The 21,342-nt window shown below is 33.6% G+C and overlaps 2 protein-coding genes across 5 annotated transcripts; both read right to left on the bottom strand.

The window, feature by feature from the left end:
- Positions 1–3,011: 3,011 nt before the first annotated feature.
- On the bottom strand, positions 3,012–5,429 carry LOC108197856 (dof zinc finger protein DOF3.6). Of its 3 annotated transcripts, XM_064082417.1 has the most exons (4): positions 5,220–5,428; positions 4,117–4,966; positions 3,465–3,520; positions 3,308–3,354 (listed from the first exon to the last, which is right to left on the bottom strand). In XM_064082417.1, exons 1-3 carry the CDS (start codon positions 5,277–5,279, stop codon positions 3,513–3,515), a joined length of 918 nt encoding a protein of 305 aa, XP_063938487.1. In that variant the 5' UTR covers positions 5,280–5,428; the 3' UTR covers positions 3,308–3,354; positions 3,465–3,512. The 3 variants fall into 3 exon arrangements, with proteins under 3 accessions (XP_017221069.1, XP_063938487.1, XP_017221070.2); XM_017365580.2 differs by lacking the exon at positions 3,465–3,520 and having other exon boundaries at positions 3,012–3,354; positions 5,220–5,429; XM_017365581.2 differs by lacking the exons at positions 3,308–3,354; positions 3,465–3,520 and adding an exon at positions 3,714–3,942.
- A 3,116-nt stretch (positions 5,430–8,545) lies between these two features.
- On the bottom strand, positions 8,546–18,909 carry LOC108197557 (uncharacterized). 2 transcript variants are annotated; one of them, XR_001802026.2, is made up of 10 exons: positions 18,729–18,909; positions 18,559–18,620; positions 18,396–18,486; positions 16,535–16,621; positions 16,082–16,135; positions 14,976–15,160; positions 10,673–10,755; positions 10,409–10,509; positions 8,982–9,260; positions 8,546–8,848 (listed from the first exon to the last, which is right to left on the bottom strand). XR_001802026.2 is itself a non-coding variant. In XM_017365204.2 (9 exons), exons 1-9 carry the CDS (start codon positions 18,771–18,773, stop codon positions 9,048–9,050), a joined length of 921 nt encoding a protein of 306 aa, XP_017220693.1. In that variant the 5' UTR covers positions 18,774–18,909; the 3' UTR covers positions 8,546–9,047. The 2 variants fall into 2 exon arrangements, 1 of the variants encoding a protein (XP_017220693.1); XM_017365204.2 differs by having other exon boundaries at positions 8,546–9,260.
- Between the last annotated feature and the right edge of the window lie 2,433 nt (positions 18,910–21,342).

Here is a 21,342-nt window from a genome sequence, read left to right as displayed (position 1 = left end):
TATAGTGTAAAGTCAGCGTTTGAGTTTGAGAAAAATGATGGATTTATAAGTACTGGGCATCTTCCAGCTTGTAGGGTTTACTTTGAATGTTTAGCCAGGCTTGTGGTCAACTGCCTCGTACGTACGTTGACCGATGATTAAAAATAAAAAAAATAAAAAGAAAGTTCTTAACAAATATGAATACATTTTTGAAGATAAATTAAACATATATGACAGCTGCTCTGGTTGACTAGTGATGTGGTTGTGAGCTAAATATTTGCAACTTGCTTGAAGAAGTAGCGAACAGAAATTTCTCTTGAGCTTAAAGGCTAAAATGAGATCACTATCGGATAATAGCAGAAGCTGCATAAAACTCCAAATGAACAAGTCGACTTGCATCATTTGTTCCTAGACCACGCTGTTATGTAAGAAAACCTTTGACCATTTTTTTGAGAATTTGGAATGTAACAAAAAGGTAAAAATGAATTCCAAATTCTTAGAAAAGTGGCCAAATTTTGGTCCGTTTTTCAAAGATGTGGCTCTCATTAGACTCCACACTTTTGAAAAGCGAAATCAAAGTTTGACCATCTTTTTGAGAATTTGGAATTCTAGTCAACGTTTTGAAAATCGATGTAAACATTGCCACAACTCTGAAGTTTACTTTAAACAAAATTTAAAAAATTAAGTGTAGAATAATATATGAGTTCTTCGCGTCTTTTTCGTGATAGGAAAATACAGTAATTTAGTAATGTGAGACGGAAACTCGCAAGGAGTCGCTGGATGATATACCAGCCTAGTCAACTGCTTCTCGCTTCACAATCAAACGCGTAGCGTATGTAAAATTGCTAGATATATAATTACCAAGACACAAGTGTTAATATTATAAAACGAATGTGTTGGACTAATCTACCTGATCTCATGCACGTTATCTTTTGCTATATCTCTCAGCGGACGAGCGAGCTAGAAAGAGCATATCTCCGATTCACGAGAGTTCTTGGAACTTGTCAGCAAGGCAAAACGATGTCGTGCTGTCTCATGACCGACCGATTGCTGCCAGTCGATTTTAAGTTGACATTTTTTTTAGGCAGTCGATTTTATCCGGTCGATTTTGTCCTTTTTTTTTTGTAGTGTTGAGAGTCCTCGAATAATTTAATTATTATTGCTTAAAATTGAACAATTGGAATGACTACCGGTTGAATGTTTAAAGAAACAATAGGCTAGCAAAAGAGAAACATACATACACTACATTTAATTAGTATGTTTATCATCAGAAGTAAGGAGGGTACATCGACCATGGTATGGGCGGAGCAGAACATGCAACACAAATAAAAGCTCCGATGTGACAACATATATAATTATTCGTAAAAATTAGTATCGAAATTAATCGATTGATCTATTAATTTAGAATTTATTAAAAAAAATTGGATAAATAGGAATTTTTAGCTAAATCGAAATATAATCAGTAAATTAATAGATAATTCTTTTTAGGATTAGGTGAGCGAATTTAAAAAAAAAAAAATCAAGAATGAGTCGTAACTCGTAAATGTGTTTATATTTACTGAAAGATAAACTAAACCAGACTAAACATACAAACTATATCCCACTTAGATTAAGGTGTGGGAAGGGTAAAATGTATACGAAAACCATGTCTTTATTATAAAAGTGTAGGGAAACTGTTTCCGTGATAACTCCGACTTATCGCAAGTAAAGTATCATATGATATATATATATATATATATATATATATATATATATATATATATATGTGTGTGTGTGTGTGTGTGTGTGTGTGAGTGTAATATATATATATATATATGTAAATACTAAATAGTATCTTGATCTATAATTTTCTAAACATGATACTCGCTTTTGTCATGAAATTCTCTGTCATCGAATGATACGAGCCTTTTTTTCAAACCAAAATGACATAACACTTCAGATTGAAGTCGACATAGCCTATGAAATTCTTCAAAATGAAGTGACCCACTGTAAGCCATGAGACCAAAGTCAAGATTTTTTCAAAGTGAACTTACTCTCTAAACCATGGATCAAGACTCAACAACTTTAATACGCCGTCCTCCATTTTTCTTATTTAATGTTATATCACCTGCAAGATTTAAAACTATCATGTATACATTTAATTAATCAGCCTATATCCGATAAGGCTGACATCTTTTTTTCTTGCTCCGATATGTGTTCAATTCTTCTAACCGAGACTGAATTATATTTATACAAAACATGTCCGGACTTGTACACTCACCCTTATTTTTAAAATAGACTCAATATTAAAAGACATTGAAAAATAATATTCGATATATAATCTCAATATCTGGTATATTCATAGAATTCGCTGATAATCATATTAAGTATCGTGTTTTTTAAAGATAAAAAATACGGTGTAGGAAGTGATTGTGTGGCAGTCGCGCCCCACATTTTTTTATCTTCAGCAAATGGACACAACCACTACAACCATCGCTAAATTATTTCACAAATCATGCACACATTGATAGAAAGCGAGTGCGTGCGTGTAATATATGCGCAGAAGCTTTTTGACAGAGGGGGAGGGGGGCGAGGTTTTGCTTTGCCTTTGCCTTGTCCTGGTTATCACAAAAGCAATTGGCAGCCCCAACAAACTTTAAGTACAGATTCTGTTACTAAATAATTTGTAGTTGTTACACTCAGCGGCTCTTCTTTATGTATTACTCTTTTGCCACCACTTTAATTATGTCTCAATCATATATATGGATCATTGTTGTATCATTCTTACAAAATTATTTCCCATCACACTGACATTCATGTGCTTCTCTAGACTAAGGGCATTGTCCGATGGCGGATGATAATGAAAATGGAATGAAGAGTATGAGAATAGTCGAATTGAGGTAAGTAAGAATGGAAACGCTATTGCATCACAAAAAGGGATGTATCGTAGATTATTTACCTACTTGATGAATATGAGGTTGAGGTAAATAAGAATGGAAACGCTATTGTATCACAAAAAGAGATGTATTGTAAATTATTTACCTACGACTTGATGAATATGAGGTTCTCAGTTCTCACTTAGGAAAGCTAAAATGCAAATTAATCGAACACTAAAACATGGGATACATTGAGGTCCCAATTTATGTTATTACCCTGCACAGAAGTGCTGAATCTAAAGGAGAGTGCGTGTACTGGAGAATAGGCTTTTATTGTCGATCTTTATAATTACCAGAAGCTAGCTTTGAGAAAGGAAATTAAGGGAGAGTAGAGTAGTATTCAAGCATGGCCGAACCTCATTAATTACTCGAATACTCCACTTTGACGACACCTATCTCCCACCATAAAAAGCTGATGAATCTGAAGTGATCATCTTACTATTCAACATTGGGAATTGAACTGTCCAAGAAAGAGGGTTGTTTTAGGGCATGGGAGAGAAGTACAAAATTTAATTCATCAGTACGTTCTTTATGAGTTGATGCTCATCGAGCTAGGACTACTAGACGTACTACTATATTTGCTTGAACAAACATGCATGGGGAGTGACTGGCAACTGCCTACACATCTGTGGAAATGAAACATTTTTACGAGCCTATACTCGTAAAAAGTACTTACTAGCTAAGGAGGAATAGAATGGGGGAAGGAATGAAAATTATAAACAATTATATTGTCCATAACATATTTAAAATTTCATTCCGTTTCTCCTAATTCATTCACTTTAACCAGACACAACATAAAAGTACGCATGCAGGAACCAATTATCAGTGCTCAAAGGTTATCTACTATATATAAATAAACATATATTCATCCCCTTGATATGTTGATCTTAAATTGTAGTTACACAAGAATATCTTTCTTATAGAGAAGATCAATACATATCAAAATTCAAAACAAACATACTAATCCATTCTTCTTCATTAGGGTTTTCAGTCGTAGAAATAACAGAACACGTTCATTCACTCGGCCAATGCTTCTTTCACCCTTGATCTGAGTACAAATTCTTAAATTACGGTAGTCTTCATGTATAAGATAGCAGAGAGATTTATATTCAATATACATCAAACACACGAGATTAATCAAACAAAAATAATATATAGTCCAGCGCTGGATAAAATAGGGTTTCGAAGGAAACAAAAAATTATTTAAATCACAAGAGATGACCTGTAGAAGGATTTAAACCATTTGGCTCATTCCATGCATAGACAGAACTCCAATACTCTTGTTGTTCATTCCCCGGAAAATCCAAAACGTTCTTCGGCAAACTCATGAATCCTTGATCTTCTCCAAATTTTATCAACTCAGCTTGAGAAGGGCCACTAGAATAGTCTGCTGTCTTAAAATCATGCTGACTGGTGGTAGCTTCCCCTAGACCTTCACCTCGAAACTGATACGTCACTCCTGTTGATAATGGTTCCAGTACTCCAGGCGCAACAGCGGATTTCTGCAATCTCCATTGATCACTATACTCACCAGACGCGGCAGCTGGGGACTGAATTCCCCGGAAAATCAAGCTGTTAATATCCTCAGCTCCAAGAATCTCAGTGAATTTCATCGAGGGCAACAAAGGAAATTGTGGTAAAATTGAAGGGGCTGAATGACCTAAAATATTGTTCGTGGTACAGCTACCAGAAGAAACTCCACTTGCTGAGCTATTACATGTAATCGGAGACTTTGACCTAATTCTTTTACTTTTCTTGTTCCTCCGGAAGCCACCACCGACAGGTACATTTCTCAGTGCACCGCCCCTAGTCCAATAGCGACGACAGGCCTTGCAAAAGTGCCTTGGCTGTGAGAGACTGTAGTTGTTGTAGTAGCAAAATTTCGTGTTGGTGGATGCACAACGCGGGCATTTATAGGCTGTTTCTTGAGGTGGAAGCTTTGTTAACTTAGGTCTCTCTGCCATTGAATTAGGCCCGATTGGAAGGCCGTGAGACGGAGGCATAGGTGGTAGTGTGAGGTGGTTGTGATTGCTATCATCGTTATTGTTATCCGATACTGATCCTCCTGGTGGCTGTAAATTTAAAGCCAAAACCAATCGATTATAGTTTGTATTTGAGCACTTCTCTGTATATATATATATCATACTTAAATTTAAAGTCAATCCGACAAATTTGGTGTCAAAAGTCCATGTGAAAGTGCGGAATTCTTTCTTGTAACATGTCTAAGAGTATATACACATCTTACAACTAGCTACTAGATTCCAAATTTTTCCAAGAAGTAGATATAAAGTTAATCATGATGAAGAGATAAATGTAAAAACTTACTTGGTATTGCCAATTGAGAGGATCCAGTACTTGAAAGGCTGGAACAGATGAGAAAACCATAGTGCTTTGATCTTTTAATCTTTCTTTTCTTTCTTTTGATAAAGTTTGGGTGGTTTATGGTGGAAATTTGCGTCACTAAAGCTGAGAGAGAGAAAGCAAGAAGTGGAGGATGAAAAGATAAAGGAAGAAGTGTGTGTCTGTTTATTTATTTCTTGATGGCTACCTATATATATAGCCCACTCTCACTTTAGTTATAAATTTTGTTAGGGTTTTGAGGAAGATTTCTTATGTGATTTTATACGGTTACCAAAAGTTGTAGTGGTCACACATATAACATTATATATGATAGGGATTAAAGTTGTAATGATCACAGCACAGTTAGGTTGTATTCACTTGGATGAAATGAACTTGGATGAAATGAAATATGAGAAACATCAAAGAAGTATTATGAAGAAAAAGAAAAGAAGGAGAATGTAGTAATTAACTAAATATAGGTAAGTTTAATTTTCTATTAATAAAAAATTATAGTGAAGAAGTGAAATGAGCATTCCTTCTAAAACACATGAAATTTCTTATTTAAATATTTTGGAATGTAATGATAGAAGAAATTGATCTTATAGACTTTTTTTCGATTACCCCAGCATAAATTTCATTACATTCTCTTTCCATTTTATTCCATCTAAGTTAACGCAATGTTAGAGTATAACATTTGAGAAAGTTGATCTGTCGATCTCTGGGGTGGGGGAACTAGAGTAAGCCCGCTTGGATAAATTTAAAAAAAATGCTTCTTACTTACTTAAAATAAAGAAGTGGATTATAAGTGAGAAGTAAATTAAGACTTATAAATGATTAAACTATTTTGGAAAGAAGTAGAAGTCCGAAACAAAAGTTAGTATTCTTAGTTTTTTATAAGTGCTTCTGATTTTTTACACAAACGGGTGATGGAAAGTAGAAGCAGGTTTCTTATTGAAAAAAGTTAGAAGCAGACTATGCCAAATATGCACTAGATTTTTCTAATAAATTAGGACACAGAGAAAGACTATATATATAAATGGATGGGGTTTATAAGTTGATACTCATGCACTTTAAATTTTCCTAGTTAAGACATGAAAACGAATGAATCGGGTTTACATTTAAGTTCATATACAGCCTAGCTAGCTCTCTAAATTTCATTTATATATTTAAAAGAGTGATTGACACTTTGCATTCCTTATATTTAAACGCATTTTTGATTTTGTCTCAAACAAATTTTTTGGTAGTATGCACCCTAAAATTTGAAAACCGTTTCGCTTTGCACTTTTTTGACCACTCTCCGTTTAATTGACCGTTAAAGTTAACATATTTCAGGTTTTCACTTTGCACCCCACAATTTTAATTTTTTTATGAGTATTTTGAAATATATTTTTTTCATGAATGCAAAATGTTCTTGTCATTTGCGGTGATGTTGATTGTTTTTCATCTTACGATAAGAACAATAGGGCAGCATCCCCGAGTATAGAGGGCTTATCCATCTGCATGTATCGTTTTCCACATTAAGTTTCGGATAATTTGGATTATTAATATCCTAGCAGACGAAAATGATAAACAAATTTTTGATTCATGAAAAAAAAATCAAAATGCTCATGAAAAAAAATTATACTTGTGGGTGCAAAATGAAAATCTGATGAAAATCTGAAATCTGTTAACTTTAACGGTCAATTAAACGGAGAATGGTCATGGGGTGCAAAGCGAAGCGTTTTTCGAACTTTAAAATGCATACTGCAGAAAACAATTGTTTGAGACCAAATCAAAAAAGCGTCTAAACATAAAAAGTGTCACATCACTTTATTTAAAATTCTAAACACAGGAGTACCCTAGTCGTGACCAAAATTTGAAAACACATTCAGGTCTCAACTATGAAGCTCCAAGTTTTCCGGTGACGAAAGGGGATGAAAATATGTGCAGCCGACTGATGCGACCCTCAAGACATGATACACATGCAAACGAACATATGCATGAATATATATATTATGTAAGGCTCCACAACATTTTGCTATGAGCTTGATGTTCGTGATTTATGCTTTTGCTACAAAGAGATCTGAATGTGACGTGTTTGGGAGAGAATCTCACTCTTACAAGGCACGGAATTTTTAAAGATCGAGCTGCAATAAGGGACTGCTGGATGTTGTGATCATGTTCATCTTAATTCCAATCTCGTCCCGCAAATTTAAATATTATTATTTCACATATTGCGAAAATATTATTAAATTTGGGAAAAGATTTTGATGTACTTAACATTACTCATACATATTATAGTATTACAACTATTTTTTTGAACAATCGAGAAGAAATACATTACCATAAAATCCTTATAACTGAATCAAGACCATAAAAACTACTTAAATAATAAAGTCAAATTGTACAAACATTAGGCTGGAATCTCCTGGTCGATTTTGCCACCGGCAATACATCTACATTCATGAACAAGAAATGTGGGGCGGGGCGGGGGGTCATCAGAAACAATTTACATGAGCCTTGCGGAAAATAAAATAACAACGAAATTATGGGGCAGTATGAACTTTACTAGAGGCAAGGGTGGCAATTTCGGATAACGAGTCGTGTTCATGTCAGCAATTAGGTCGATTTCGGGTCAAGGTAAAATCATCTAAAATTAAATAAAACTGAAAATTGAAAATTTCGAAAATTGAAGGTAATTTTCGAGTCACTTTCGAGTTTTGTTTCAGTAAATGGGTTACAAGTTCGGGTCGGGTTCGAGTCGTGTCTGATATCACCACTGGACACATATGATAAAGTAAGATATATAAAGTATATAGTTTGAGCTGAGGAGGCTCTACCGCAAGCAGAAGATGCTTATGGTCGGACTTGGTAGTCTCCTACTGCTTTTCTTCACGTGCCACGTCACTTCTGAATGGTCTCCCCATTCATCTTCTTCATTTCTTGCCTGGCTCTTATATGTATAAAAGAAGCTGGTAAACGCACGAGTTTGCTCATAGTAAACCCCCATTTTTTTCTATATTTGATAGTAATCCATTTCTTGTGGTTAACGGACTTTATAGTCTTGAAGTCTTTCTTTGAGGGTTTATGTCGCATGACTTATTTCTAGACCCGACGATTTGACACGTGACACGGGAACACGAAATACAAAAAAATATATGGATTTTAACTAATTTCAAATAAAAAACAACATTTTGAACAAGCGAGGACAAATCTTTGTTACATGCATTGTTCAAAATGATATTTCTGCACAGAACTGACAAGTTTTAAGTTCCGAAGCCAACCCAATAGCAGTCATGCATTTTACTCGAAATTATACATATTACTGCGTATTTACGAATCATGCATGAGAATATGATATTGTGTTGAAATCCGGCTTTAAAAAAATAGTGGTACAAGATCATAGCTTTTATTGTGTACTGATCATCACTTTGAATCCTTTCCTATACTTGTAAATCTCTCTGGAGTATTGCAGCCACCAGACAAATTTGCAGACTTAGCACAATGAAGTGAATAGAAAATCTTAAACTGTAAAATTTATGGTACACCAGTTTCACAACCCAAGCCAATTCCACCAAATCATATATCCAAAGGTCCATGACCGTGTATATCTGTGAGAGCTGAACCTAAGAAAACTGGCTTGGACGAATTGATTAGAAATTTCAAGGATCGGAAGTTTTTTTCAAAAAAACACAATCATAAATGTAGTATACAAAGACAGAAGCATACAACTATTTTGGCAAAATTAATCTAATTCTCCAGTCTTACCTCAATTTTGCAGACATCATGTCTCATTCTCATAGGCCACTACTGGTATGAATATGGCTATGCGCATCATATACCACTGAACTTGGAGACAGTTTTAAGGGCCTCCACTTCCATTGAGACAAGCTGTTGACAGAATGATTCAATATCTTTTGCTTCTTCATTGAGCTCAAATCTGAGTTCTTCCCACAGGTACTGACGGGAACCATCATTCATCACTGGCCCAAGAGTCTTGCCTAGAACGTCAAAGCCTTTCCTATCGGCAGAGAGCATTAACGCGTCCTGTTCAGGAAACGTAAAGGTTACTTGAAGAAGGAATCCGTATGATACAAGGGAAAGAACTTGGGTGAAAGAATAACAGGTTCTAGGAAACTGCTGACAATAGTTTATTATGGATTGATAGTCCAAGACTTTAGCAATGCACTTAACATCACATAGCTTTGAACTAGAACGTGAAAGTTCATGGTCGATCAAGTATATTCCATCAGAGATAATAGTATAACATTTTAGTTCTCTGTAGCTTGCATGATGGATTACAAATTATCAGTGCTAGAATTTACAATAAGTTTCAGCCTTCTAGGAAGTATATGTTGCCACAATTTATTATTTTACTACATAAATTACAGTACAGGTACAAGTCTGTTATCATGTGATTCAAAGTAGAACTAGTAATATTTTCCAATATTTATTTTCCAGCAAGTAAAGTGTTCAAATTACAACCTCAAACCTCAATTTATTTAGGCAAGTGAACGCACCAAATTTTTAATATTCCACACATATTAATTACTAGGAGAGGGGTGAAACCAAATAAAATGCCTACGAATACTTACATTGTCAGATTCTACTCGAATTCATATAACTCGCTCAGATTCCAATTAATTTTTGTTTTGCCTCAATCAGATATGGCTCAAGTTCATTTATTTGAAATTCTTATTTGATTCTGCTAGACTCGAGTGAGTCACAAGCTACGCCTTTGAACACATATTAGTATCCTCATTCCCATTAAGATAGCAACCTTGCCGTAGAATATGTAAATATGTGTTCATATTAGAGTTATCAGTTACTACAACTATCTGACTTATTGACTAACCACACAAATTATCATTTATCTCAACTTATTCTCTCCAGAAATAAAATGTAAAGATTATTTAGCGGCTTTTACCCAAGTTTCCAGTTGTCTGTATACACATGAACTACAAAACTCATGCTTTTTTAATTAGTGAATTTTCTAAATTATTATAATATCAGCAAACCAATTTCTCATTGTTTCCAAACTTCATATATCAATTCATCGAAAGTGGAGGAAGTATTATTTACTCAAATGTGCAGAGAAAAGCCTTAAGTAAGCCCTATTTGATTTCTCCTATATCTCACTGCATACTATACATGGTTCCTTGGTGTTCACAGAAATTTGATGATTAATGACTTACCTTGACATTCTTATTTAAATATGTGATGCAGAAAAAGATCAGTGCTCTCCTCCTTGCTTCACTTTGATTAATTCCATCGATTAAACTCATAGAGAAAGGTGCTACAGAAGACAATTTCGTAGCGTAAGGACTAAGAAGGATTAAACTAAAATATTATAGTTACCAGCAACTATTACACACACACACACACACACACACGGTATTACTGCTCATGAGTGACTCGCTTAGATGGGGGGAGGGAAGACAAGAATTTTATGAACTTACATAGAGCGTCTGCTTTAGTTTTTCTAATTGTCTCCAAATCTACTTCATGGGTACTTCCGTTGCTGTCTATGTAAGTACATGAGCTGCGGAGAGATACACATAGCAGAAAAGTTTTCAGATCAAGAAAGTGGTATCAATAACTTAACCTTTACTGATTCGACTAAAATCTATTTATTTACATACTAAGGGTCTAGAGATGGCAACGGGTCGGATTGGTTTCGGATTGGGTTCGGGTTTGTTCGGGTTTATCCAAAACCTGAATCCCGAAATTTATATAATATTGTAAAAATATTATTTTTGATTTTTCGCCCTTAAATTTCATTATATTTAAAACTAAACTACTTTAATAATAAATTATTACACATTAATAAAATCTTGAACAGTATTTAATAATTTCTAAACACAAATCTTCGCTATATGGAGTATGAAATTTTAAAGTAACTCATTAGTTAAACAAAAAAAGTCACTATAACCCAAGAATATACACATTCACACTCTACCTATATATATATAAACAAAATTTAGTAGATTTAAAATTGAAAAAAAGTATATTAGTATACATACACACACATATATATATATATATATATATATATATATTTGATTTTTTTTGGGGCTTCGGGTTTGGATCGGGTTTGGATTTCGGGTCGGGTTTCGATAAGGAAAACCTAGTATCCAAATCCAAATCCAAAATATCGGGTTCGGTAATATCCATTCGGGTCGAAACGGTCGAGTATCCATTCGGATCGGTTTTTTCTGCCATCTCTACAAGGGTCCTTTTGTAATGTCAATACGGGATGAATAAAACTCTTTTGCATGAAAGTCTTAATTTCGCTACCAGGAGTAAGCATACTGAACAATGTCATCCTAGTATCCCAAGTAAGAATCCATTGGAAAATTGGTCTGATTTCATTTTTACGCCAGACGCATGATTGTTTTTTCCAGCTTGAACGTATTTTACCTTGTGACTTCATGAATAAATTTTCCTTCAATGTTGATATTAATTTTATATACCGAAAGAATAAATCTCAAAACTTACCAATCTGTTTGAGTCCCATTACATTGTCTTTCGAGTATATGGTTTACAAATAATCAGGTTTCACAATATTACAACATATCGCTTTTTAGAAATGACATATGTCTGAGGAACTGCTACAGATCTAATGTTATTTAGGAACTCCACTGCTTCAATCCTTTGCAGTGAGTTCCAGAGTATAAAAATGTTAATATTGGGATGAAAATTGGTGACACGAGTTGAATGGACAGTAACTGAAAACTGTGATGTTGGGGAAGCAGTTAGGGTAGGGATTATTTTGGAATCATCATCGGAATCGCAACAGCGGTAGAGGAATTTCAGATATGAACACATGACCCTTGGGTTAACTGTGAGAGTTTCAGGTACATACATATGATACTGTAAATATAGCAATTATATGTTTTTTGTTAATCAGAATCTTGTATCCCAAACAAGGTACTAGTATTATCAAATTCAAGGCTTTGCCTTGATAAACACCAAACCAGGGCCAAAAATCGGACAAACCAGGACTAAGAAGATAACCAGGACTTTAAAATGTTAAAAGTTGGTAGATAAGTAATAGCTAATCACATGGCTAGTACATACTTTAATTATAGTAAATTAAGTGGTAGATATAAAATTGAGCCCTACAGGCCTACATTGTCTCAAATCTCTAAAATTGTACCTCGGATAGCAACGGTGATTAGCTTTAAGCTTCATGCTATGAAAGTTTTAAACTTTGTGAACAGTGTGTTTAACACTTTACAACTATTATCTGCCTTGTTACCTCACCCACATAGATTACTCCAATCAGAGTTTCAACTGAAACTCAAACTTTTTATTAATATATCTTTAATGTGCAAAAAGATACTTAAGAAATAAAAGGGTGATACCATTTTGACCATAGATAAATAATTTACCATGTAAAGTAAAGGGAGGTGAAAAAGTAGCTTTCAGTACTGGTAATCAATTTGTAATTTCAAAACAGACAACAAATACTAAGAAGATAAGATGATTATTCACCCCTAGTCTCAGCCAAGCAATAAACAGTACATGGGTGAAACAAGCAATAAGATATACTGTATATAAGAACTCAGAATAAGGTGGTAAGAATTGGAACACGAAAGACAGAAAAGCAAAGACAAAACAAATGGCAAAATTAACCATTTACTACATTATATTTCAACACTAATTGTATTTTGTGGTATTCGAATTTTCAGAATTACAAAAAAGCAGATTTGTTAAGGTTAACATAGTTCATCGTGGTGAATGGAGCAGTTAATACTAAAATTCATTACATCAACATCTAAAGTTGAACCTTATTTGAGGACATAACAGCTGACATTCCTAAAGGGTTGAAAGTTCCTGTAATTGGGGGTAAAGGGGATGGTAGTAATGTAGTATAGGAGTGTGGGTGGGTGTGCGGACGGGAGTGCTTAATGGTTAATTTCTTTTGGTGTAATATGCTTCCCGTTTGTTCTCCGTCCATTTAGTGCTTGACATTTTACCTCTTGGTATTCACTTTATAGAGTTCTATAAGTAGAAATCCTGTAAAGTTATATTTTTGGGACTAGAGAAGTTTATCACTTAAGAGAGGTTATCAACTTATCATATAAGAGAGGTTTCTATTTTTTGATAAAAATAATTATAATAAATATTCTACCTACTAATACATATCATATCCATTATTTTCAAGTGATTTACTTATATTTATATGCATTAACACTTCCGGGCATGGTTGTCACGTCGGTAAGTCGAAGCGAGTCGATGGACCTTCGGCTAGTTGACTAGTCGATTAGTCGTAGACTAGTCGCAGACTAGTCGGCAAAAAATAATATATTATTATATATTGAATATAATATATATACATTATGTAATTCAGGTTTCCCAAGTTCTGACACCTTCACAATATTATATTCCAGAATCTAAGGAATTAAAGATCGAACACGTGAAGAGAATGACGGAAAAGTGGAAAGAGTTAACAAATAACAACAAAGCAAAGTACTTCTGATCATGTAAAATATGTAACAATTAACAAATTAACAATTGTGTGATACTGTGATGTGTTGTAATTTGTAATTAAGTATGGTACTGGTAGTGCAGTGCACAACAAAATTATACAGAAATAATATGTACAGAATTATTTATGCACAATGCAGATTACAAATAAACAGAGCAAAAGCAATAATCTGTAGAATAAAGAGCAGAAATCTGCATAAGTGCAGAACAAACAGTAACAGAAATCAAACTGCGGAGTGCAGAAATTAGAAATACAGAATGCAAGAAACACATAACCAGAAACCATTAACATATCAGTAAACACATTCTGCTGGAAAGTGGAAACAATAAGAAGTCGGCAATAAAAAAAGTCAAAATGCTCAATCTGTAGCTGAAATAGTCGACTAGTCGACCGCTTAGTCGACTAGTCGACTGACTAGTCGACCAGGCGACCGAAATATCGACATTCAGCTAGTCGAAATGTTGAGTCGACATCCCTTCATCGCTTAATCGACTAGTCGCCGACTAGTCGCGACTAGTCGACCGACATGACAACCATGCTTCCGGGGTCAAAATAACACATATAAATTTAAATAACATTCCCTAAATTGAAAAAAAAATCATCAATATGACATAAAAGATATCATAAAGATGAATTAAAAGTAATTTAGATAATAATACATGGTGTGGATGTTTAACAAGAAAAAATTGCACCGATAAATATTTAAAAAAAAAAAAAATCACGATCACAAAGTGTATACAAAATTGTATATAGTCGAGAACATCACTTTATGCAAAAGTTGGGACCGATATTTAACACTGGGATTATCTTAAAATATATTAGTTATCACAACAGAAGGGTTATTAAATTTTAATATTGGTCCCAACTTGGGACAGGGACCTCTTATCAATTTAGAGAGTTATAGGTTTAGAACGTATTAACTTAGAGGGCTCCTACTGTATTGTGTTCGTGTCTATACTGCTTTTATGTATGTGTTTTATTATTGTAATTGCGTTGTCAAGGCTTAGGGATGAGGGTCTTTGCATAAACAGCCTATCCTTTCATGAGTCAACTAGTCAAGGTAGGGTCTGCAAACATCTTACACTCCAGACTCATGCTCTACGAGCGAAATATAACAGATAAATTTGCTTTGCTTAATAGTTTATCCTCTTCGATGTGTGTTTGTCTTATACTTCAAGTACTTTTCTCTAACTTTCTATGTTCCATACAAAACAACATTTTGATGAAATATTGTATAAAGTAAACGATATAATAATAAAATTTGCTACCTTAAATCCAACTTATATACTGTGTAGCTTTTATTGCTATCAAGGAGATCCTGAAGATTTTGGCTTCTTGAAGTGGACTCCAGATTGGCAGTGCTTAATACACCAGAAACTGAATAGCTAGATTCCTTAAATGCTTTCTGTTCAGAAGTTATGGTTTCTCTAAGGCATTCTGTAGCTAACTGAACCTGCGACATGACGGAAAGAAAATAGAAATTACGGAGTTAATACTAGCAGTTAACCTAAAAAGCTAAACCTACATCACATGTATAGGGGTGCTTCACAGAGTAGCGACTAATCAAATGGTGGAGTTTCAAATCCAACAAATTAAATTATATTTCATGAAAATACAAGTTTTACCTGCGATAATTAGAAGTTGCATAATACATCAGAAAGTCTATAACTACTTGCAATAAACTCAATACAAAAATTCCCAAAGAATTAGGTCCCCGTCAGTTATCCCTTGTGTACAAGCAACCATGTTAAATGCTTATGTTTCATTCGGCTAGGAGGAATGGAATTAGAAATTGCAAGGAAATCAAGATTGGATTAAAAGGTTACAGTAGAAATAAGTGAACAAGAACAGGCACCAATAATCTACAAATAAGGGTTGTAAAGGATGTAAGCAGGAGGTAGGAACATGGGAACAAGCATCGGTCCCTTGATTGGCAGAATTGAGCTATAGTGTGATTTGCAAAATTTGCTCGAGCAAAATGAGGAAAGGAATAAACTTATGATGAATAGTAAATATTTCATTCCATTGTCCCCCTGATCTTTCCTTCGAACTTAATGGGGCGTAACTGTAGGTTGTGCGACACAAGTACCCTGAATAATTATTTAAGCAATTTCCCATTAAAATTTCACTGCAGCCACAAAACCAACACTTGAAACAGCAAGAAACTCTAAGATGACGAAAACCCCAAAGGAATAAGAATCACCAACTTGGAAGAATATCAGAACAGTTAATGTGACAAATCCTATGTCATGCTACAGAGTACAGACCTATCACCTCAAAAGAAAACAGTTCTAGGGAAACAGTTAAGAAAATTTTCGAAGTCATTCGAAAGAAGTTTTATATATGAATCTGATGGATTTAATAGATATCATACCTTTTCATCTTTAAGAGGAACAATGTCTCCCATTAGAGCAACTCGAGGTGGTAACTGCACAATATTACATGAAATTATAATAAATGTGCTATTGCAGAGCCCGTGTTTACAATTAGAAATTTGTTTGAGTGAGTGATCAATAAAATAAAAAAATGATAATATAGATAAGTGATACATGTCTGATGCACATGTATGCTATTTAGGAAATTATTTTCCAAAAGTCATATTTTTCTCTAATTCCAGTTTATATATTAACCAAGAATATTTTTAACAGACCATCTAATATGTTATATTAAAAGTGTCATTGTGTCTTAAGTCACTTGTCTGAAGAATCCAAGATCCTATTTTACAAAGTTCATATATGATTGGCCAGCTACTGTATATATATATGCAATAAAAAAGAGATAATTTCAATTGAAGAAATGGAATGAAATAGAATTATATACAAGAAACCTTTTTCATTGACCGGAGTATGTTTAAAAGCGGGCCTGGAAAAGGTGTGGCCACAGCAAATGATCCGCGTTCGTCGATGATAGTATTCTACATAATAAAAAGACACAAAGACGAGTTCAATTACTTAGCTACACACTGTTACTAGAAAAGTAAGAGAAGTCAAATTGAGCAGTTAATTTTGTCCACGACTTTGAACCATGCAGCAAACCAATAACATGTTTGTAAATTCGTCAAGGAGAAGCTTAAATAGAAGATCGGTAACAACTAAGGTGTACAAGAAAAAATAATAACCAGTATTCATGTTGCAAAAATTACAAATTTGATTTGATTTCACTGTCAATTATATCACAAGTACTATATATGTAACAAAAAAATTAAAAAAACAGAACTTATAAAAATCACTTTCGATGCACAAGAACAATTACTTTTGGACGAAGCTCAAGCACAACGACATTTCATACTTCTGAAATTATTATCCAAGTTTAGGTTCGCGGCTGGTGATGATCTGGCGGGAGTCACAAATATTAATTTCTTTTGAGAAAGATATGCAGATACATTCACCGTCTGGATTGATGACTAGTCAGAAGATTCTTGGAGTTAGTTACTATACTAACACGCCATTACCAGGAATTGGTTCCGATTAGTATCAAAAATGTCGTACAGCTAAGTAATGTGCACATTTGCATTCCAGTGCTAGCAGGAGTGAAGAGCACTACTGCTAATGGTAGTAAAATATCCTAAAACTAGACTAATCTAGCTATTTATAGATGAAATGCAAAGTTATTTCATTGTGTTATTGGAGAACTGTGATCACTCATTTAGTGATTCTCTCTAATCCACTAAAATTGGTTGAAAAGCCAAATTACTTGACATCAATAACTTTTTAAATATTCAACACAACAAGAAATGAAAACAGTTGCCCATGCAGTACTTCAGTCATTCAATTAATGATATCTTACACTCAGTCTTGCCATTTAAAGACATACATTCATCTCAAATTCCAAGTTATGTCTCACCCTGTCTCACCTTCTTACACACAACTATAAGAGTAAACTTCAAAATTGTGGCCAAAGTTTACACCGATTTTCAAAAAGTTGGCCAGAGTTTCAAACTCTCAAAAAGATGGCCAAACTTTGGCTCCGATTTTTAAAAGTGTGGCTCCCGTTAAATGTATTAACGGGAGCCACATTTTTGAAAAGCGGACCAAAATTTGGCCACTTTTCTGAGAATTTGGAATAAACAAAAGGATAAAAATGAGCTCCCGTTGGGCTCCCGTTAGTGACATTTAACGAGAGCCACACTTTTAAAAAGCGAAGCCAAAGTTTGGCCATCTTTTTGAGAATTTGGAACTATAGCCAACGTTTTGAAAATCGATGTAAACTTTGGCCACAACTCTGAGGTTTACTCTACATTAATCAAACAATTGGGTTTAAGTTATTTTGGTTGTTACACATACTTCTCGATAGCCACCACTCACCGGTTTTCCGTTATCTGGCACGTCTTTTTGGTTACACACTTACACTGCCAGAAAAAATTGTTTCGAAACTTTCTCTCTCCGTGCAAGCCAAAATGCACTAGAGATTCAAGGCTATAGTACCCCCAAACCAAATTCAAAAGCAGCACCGATAACAACAAAAATAACAGTTACAGTAATAACAACATAGTTAAAATTATCATGTTTATGATACAATATAACAGAAACAACGATCTACAAAAACACTTCAATGAACTGCTTCACTTCTCAGGAGCTTAACAAAACACACCAATATAATTACGAATAAACACAAGCAACACACATGCTTGCAAAAATTTCACATAATATAATCCACAAAAATAAACCAATCAAAAACAAGTTGCATACCACATTGTGCAAGTCCTCTTCGGGTACCCATAAGTACGGCTTCCCTTTCTTAATGAAGTAATTAACTTTCGACGTATAAATCTCCCCTTTGCTGCATTAGAAATGTAACTGATCAAACATTCAAAATAATTTATTTTCAGCGTGATGGGGGCACAGTGAATACCTTCCTTGAGCGTCAGCCATGATGGTATTGAGATTCCCTTGCCAATTTGATGTCAATATAGTCTACAAAATGAACATAATACATTATAAGCAAATAAAAATTAAATTATCAAAAATATATACACACATATATGCGCAAGTAGATATTAGAGGGGGATAAAGGGATGCTACCTTGCATTTTTCAACGACAGATACAGCTGTTTTGCTTCCTTTCATGGATGATCAGCAAAACGCACACCAGGTGTTTGTGAAATTAGCTCAGAGAGCTTAAAAGTGCTGTTATGACTTATGATAGCGGGGGTCTTGATGGTTTACAGTTTACTCAACAGGGTTTGTGTACGATACCGCCATAATTGAGGGAATATGTAATATTTTATATATTATCACTAAAGTTTCAAATATTTGTTATTCCCATGACTGTTTCACACCTATATTGAATACATTGAGGTGTAAAAAAAAATATCTACACACAATAAAAAAAATCAATTCTTATATAAATTTAATTTTAGATTTTTATAATTTTTTTTTTAAAAATTATATTTAGATGTGAATTTTTTAACAACTTAAAATACATGAAATTGGTAAAATGAGACGGAGTAAGTAATGATTTTAGAATCCTGTTCAAAAGGTGTGTCCCTCAAAACAGTGCTAGCGAAAAAGTTCGGTTGCTGTAGAAATCTAACAACAATGTGATAAAAGTTTTGAAACCGTGCAAGCAGAATGCACGAAGTTAATTAACTTTTATAAGATTTTATATAGAGATTTGCTTCTCATAAATTTTAAAGTAATATTTTAAAAAACATGCGGAAACTTTAGAAAAATTACTTTTTTTTCATTTTATCAAGCAAAGGTTTACCAAGTCTTCCGCAAAGAATACTGCTATGTACTGTTTCTTACAAGTTTAGGAAAATTGAAATATATTGTGTTTGGCTAAATAATTACGATGGTTTTCACTTTCCATACTAAACAAAGTAATTATGATAATTCACAACATAATTGAACATTTTATATTAAATAATATTAAAATATAATTTGAGGCTAGTAATGGTATAGACATTGGCATTATATATGAAGCTCAGAAGTTTAAATATTATGGAATGGGCTCCGACCTTGCATACTAGTACAGTGGTACTATGACTACGATATGTGGGCATATCTGACTCTCGAATAGTAAACTCGCTGAACAGGCCCGTGTAGATAACCCAAAGTTGGAAATCCATGGACGGATCAGAAAGAGCATGCCGTAACATGGGCCTGAGAGCTCACGTAAACGACCTCAAATCAGCTGCTTCCTCCGTCCCTCCGTTTACGTCGGGGGAAGGGAAAAATATAGTTTGAAAATATATTTCAATTTTTTTTCAGAATAAATAGTTATTATCTAAATTTTTATAAGAAAAGAAAATTTTCAGAAAAAGGTTATAAAATTATATTCTATCTTAAAATGCTCATCGAACAATGCAAAAAAAAGTGTAAAGAAATGAGAGGCACGGAGGGAGTAACTAATTTATACTGAATTATATTATTGCATTAATAACTATTTTGATCGATATATGTCCATTTATAGATTTCTTCATTATTTTGACACATATATATATACTTTTTATTATAATTATATGGTAAAGTTCAATGGAGTACACAATATATTGGAGTATTGGAGTACAAAGTTGGATAAAATATAATCTATTCATCTAAATTTCAATTTTTTTGTTCAATAATATTCGTAAACATTTAATAACCTGCACATTATGTTCTACACAACATAAACATTGTAAACAAAAGGTAGAATAATGACTTTTATAAATTACAGGACTCTATGTTCTGCAATATAACTAATAAGCAGAACAATAATGTTAATACTTGTTAAAGTTGAAAGATATTAAAGATTGATAGACAATTATGTGCAAGACAACTTATGAATGATAGATTGTATATAAATTTGTATAATCAAATATATTATTTATGATTAAACTAAAAAATTAAGACTTGTACTCGAATACTCCAATGTTTTTGTGTACTCCATAGAACTTAACTCTAATTATATATATTTAAATATTTATCAAAAAAATATATACGACCTATTTATTTACAGGTTTAACATATTAGAATATATACGATACGAGAAACAATATTTTAAGACTATATAAATTTTATATTTGATAAAATTACAATACATATTAAATAGTATATATAGATCTCTTTTACATATATTAAAATGAGTGATAAATATTAAGAATTTTTATGAAAGAGGTAGTAAATTTTATATGATACCAATTATCTTCTTTGTTTCAAGAAATTATGGTTGCAACTTGATTTCATCATTCCTTAAAGGAAAAAAAATCAATATACTATTATAATTTCTTCATTTACATAGATTTATATATATCAAAATAGGATCAACGTTCATAGTTTAGAATCATTTATATTAACCCGCGCATACCAATGAATCATTACTGATGTTGGTTTGTTGAAGGATTTGGCAAGGTTTCACGCTGTTTCTAAATTTGACAACCGTATTTTTGTGGTGGAAGCGTCAGAATTCGTGTCGGCATCTACAATAGTATTACATGGGAATGGGAGTGAGGGCATGAAAGAAATAGGCTCCGTTGGAATGATGGCAGTTAGTGTATTGGCGGTTGTTGCTTTAGCAACGTAGATAATGGAGAATAATGAATTACACAAAAAGGAATCAAGTTAATTTAAGAAAGTGTGCAATGACAGTTCTGATATCTTGGTTCCAAATCATTGTCGCCCATCATCGACAATCGAAACTATTTAAGTAAGTCCC

The sequence above is a fragment of the Daucus carota genome, chromosome 8, assembly GCF_001625215.2.
Source record: "Daucus carota subsp. sativus chromosome 8, DH1 v3.0, whole genome shotgun sequence".
NCBI lineage: Eukaryota > Viridiplantae > Streptophyta > Magnoliopsida > Apiales > Apiaceae > Daucus > Daucus carota.
The sequence above is the reverse complement of the archived record's forward strand: the minus strand, read 5'-3'. Positions and strand labels throughout refer to the sequence as shown.

Excerpts from the sequence above, each read along its gene's own strand:
- LOC108197557 (XM_017365204.2), bottom strand. The coding sequence starts at position 18,773 with ATGAAAGGAAGCAAAACAGCTGTATCTGTCGTTGAAAAATGCAAG. Across the intron at positions 16,136-16,534 it reads TACTCCGGTCAATGAAAAAG|TTACCACCTCGAGTTGCTCT; the intron begins GTTTCTTGTATA and ends AATATTGTGCAG. Across the intron at positions 9,261-10,408 it reads ATTTAAATAAGAATGTCAAG|GACGCGTTAATGCTCTCTGC; the intron begins GTAAGTCATTAA and ends TTTCCTGAACAG.
- LOC108197856 (XM_017365580.2), bottom strand. The coding sequence starts at position 5,279 with ATGGTTTTCTCATCTGTTCCAGCCTTTCAAGTACTGGATCCTCTCAAT. Across the intron at positions 4,967-5,219 it reads CTCTCAATTGGCAATACCAA|CCACCAGGAGGATCAGTATC; the intron begins GTAAGTTTTTAC and ends TTAAATTTACAG. Across the intron at positions 3,355-4,116 it reads TGGTTTAAATCCTTCTACAG|TTCAATTCCCAATGTTGAAT; the intron begins GTCATCTCTTGT and ends TTTCTTGGACAG.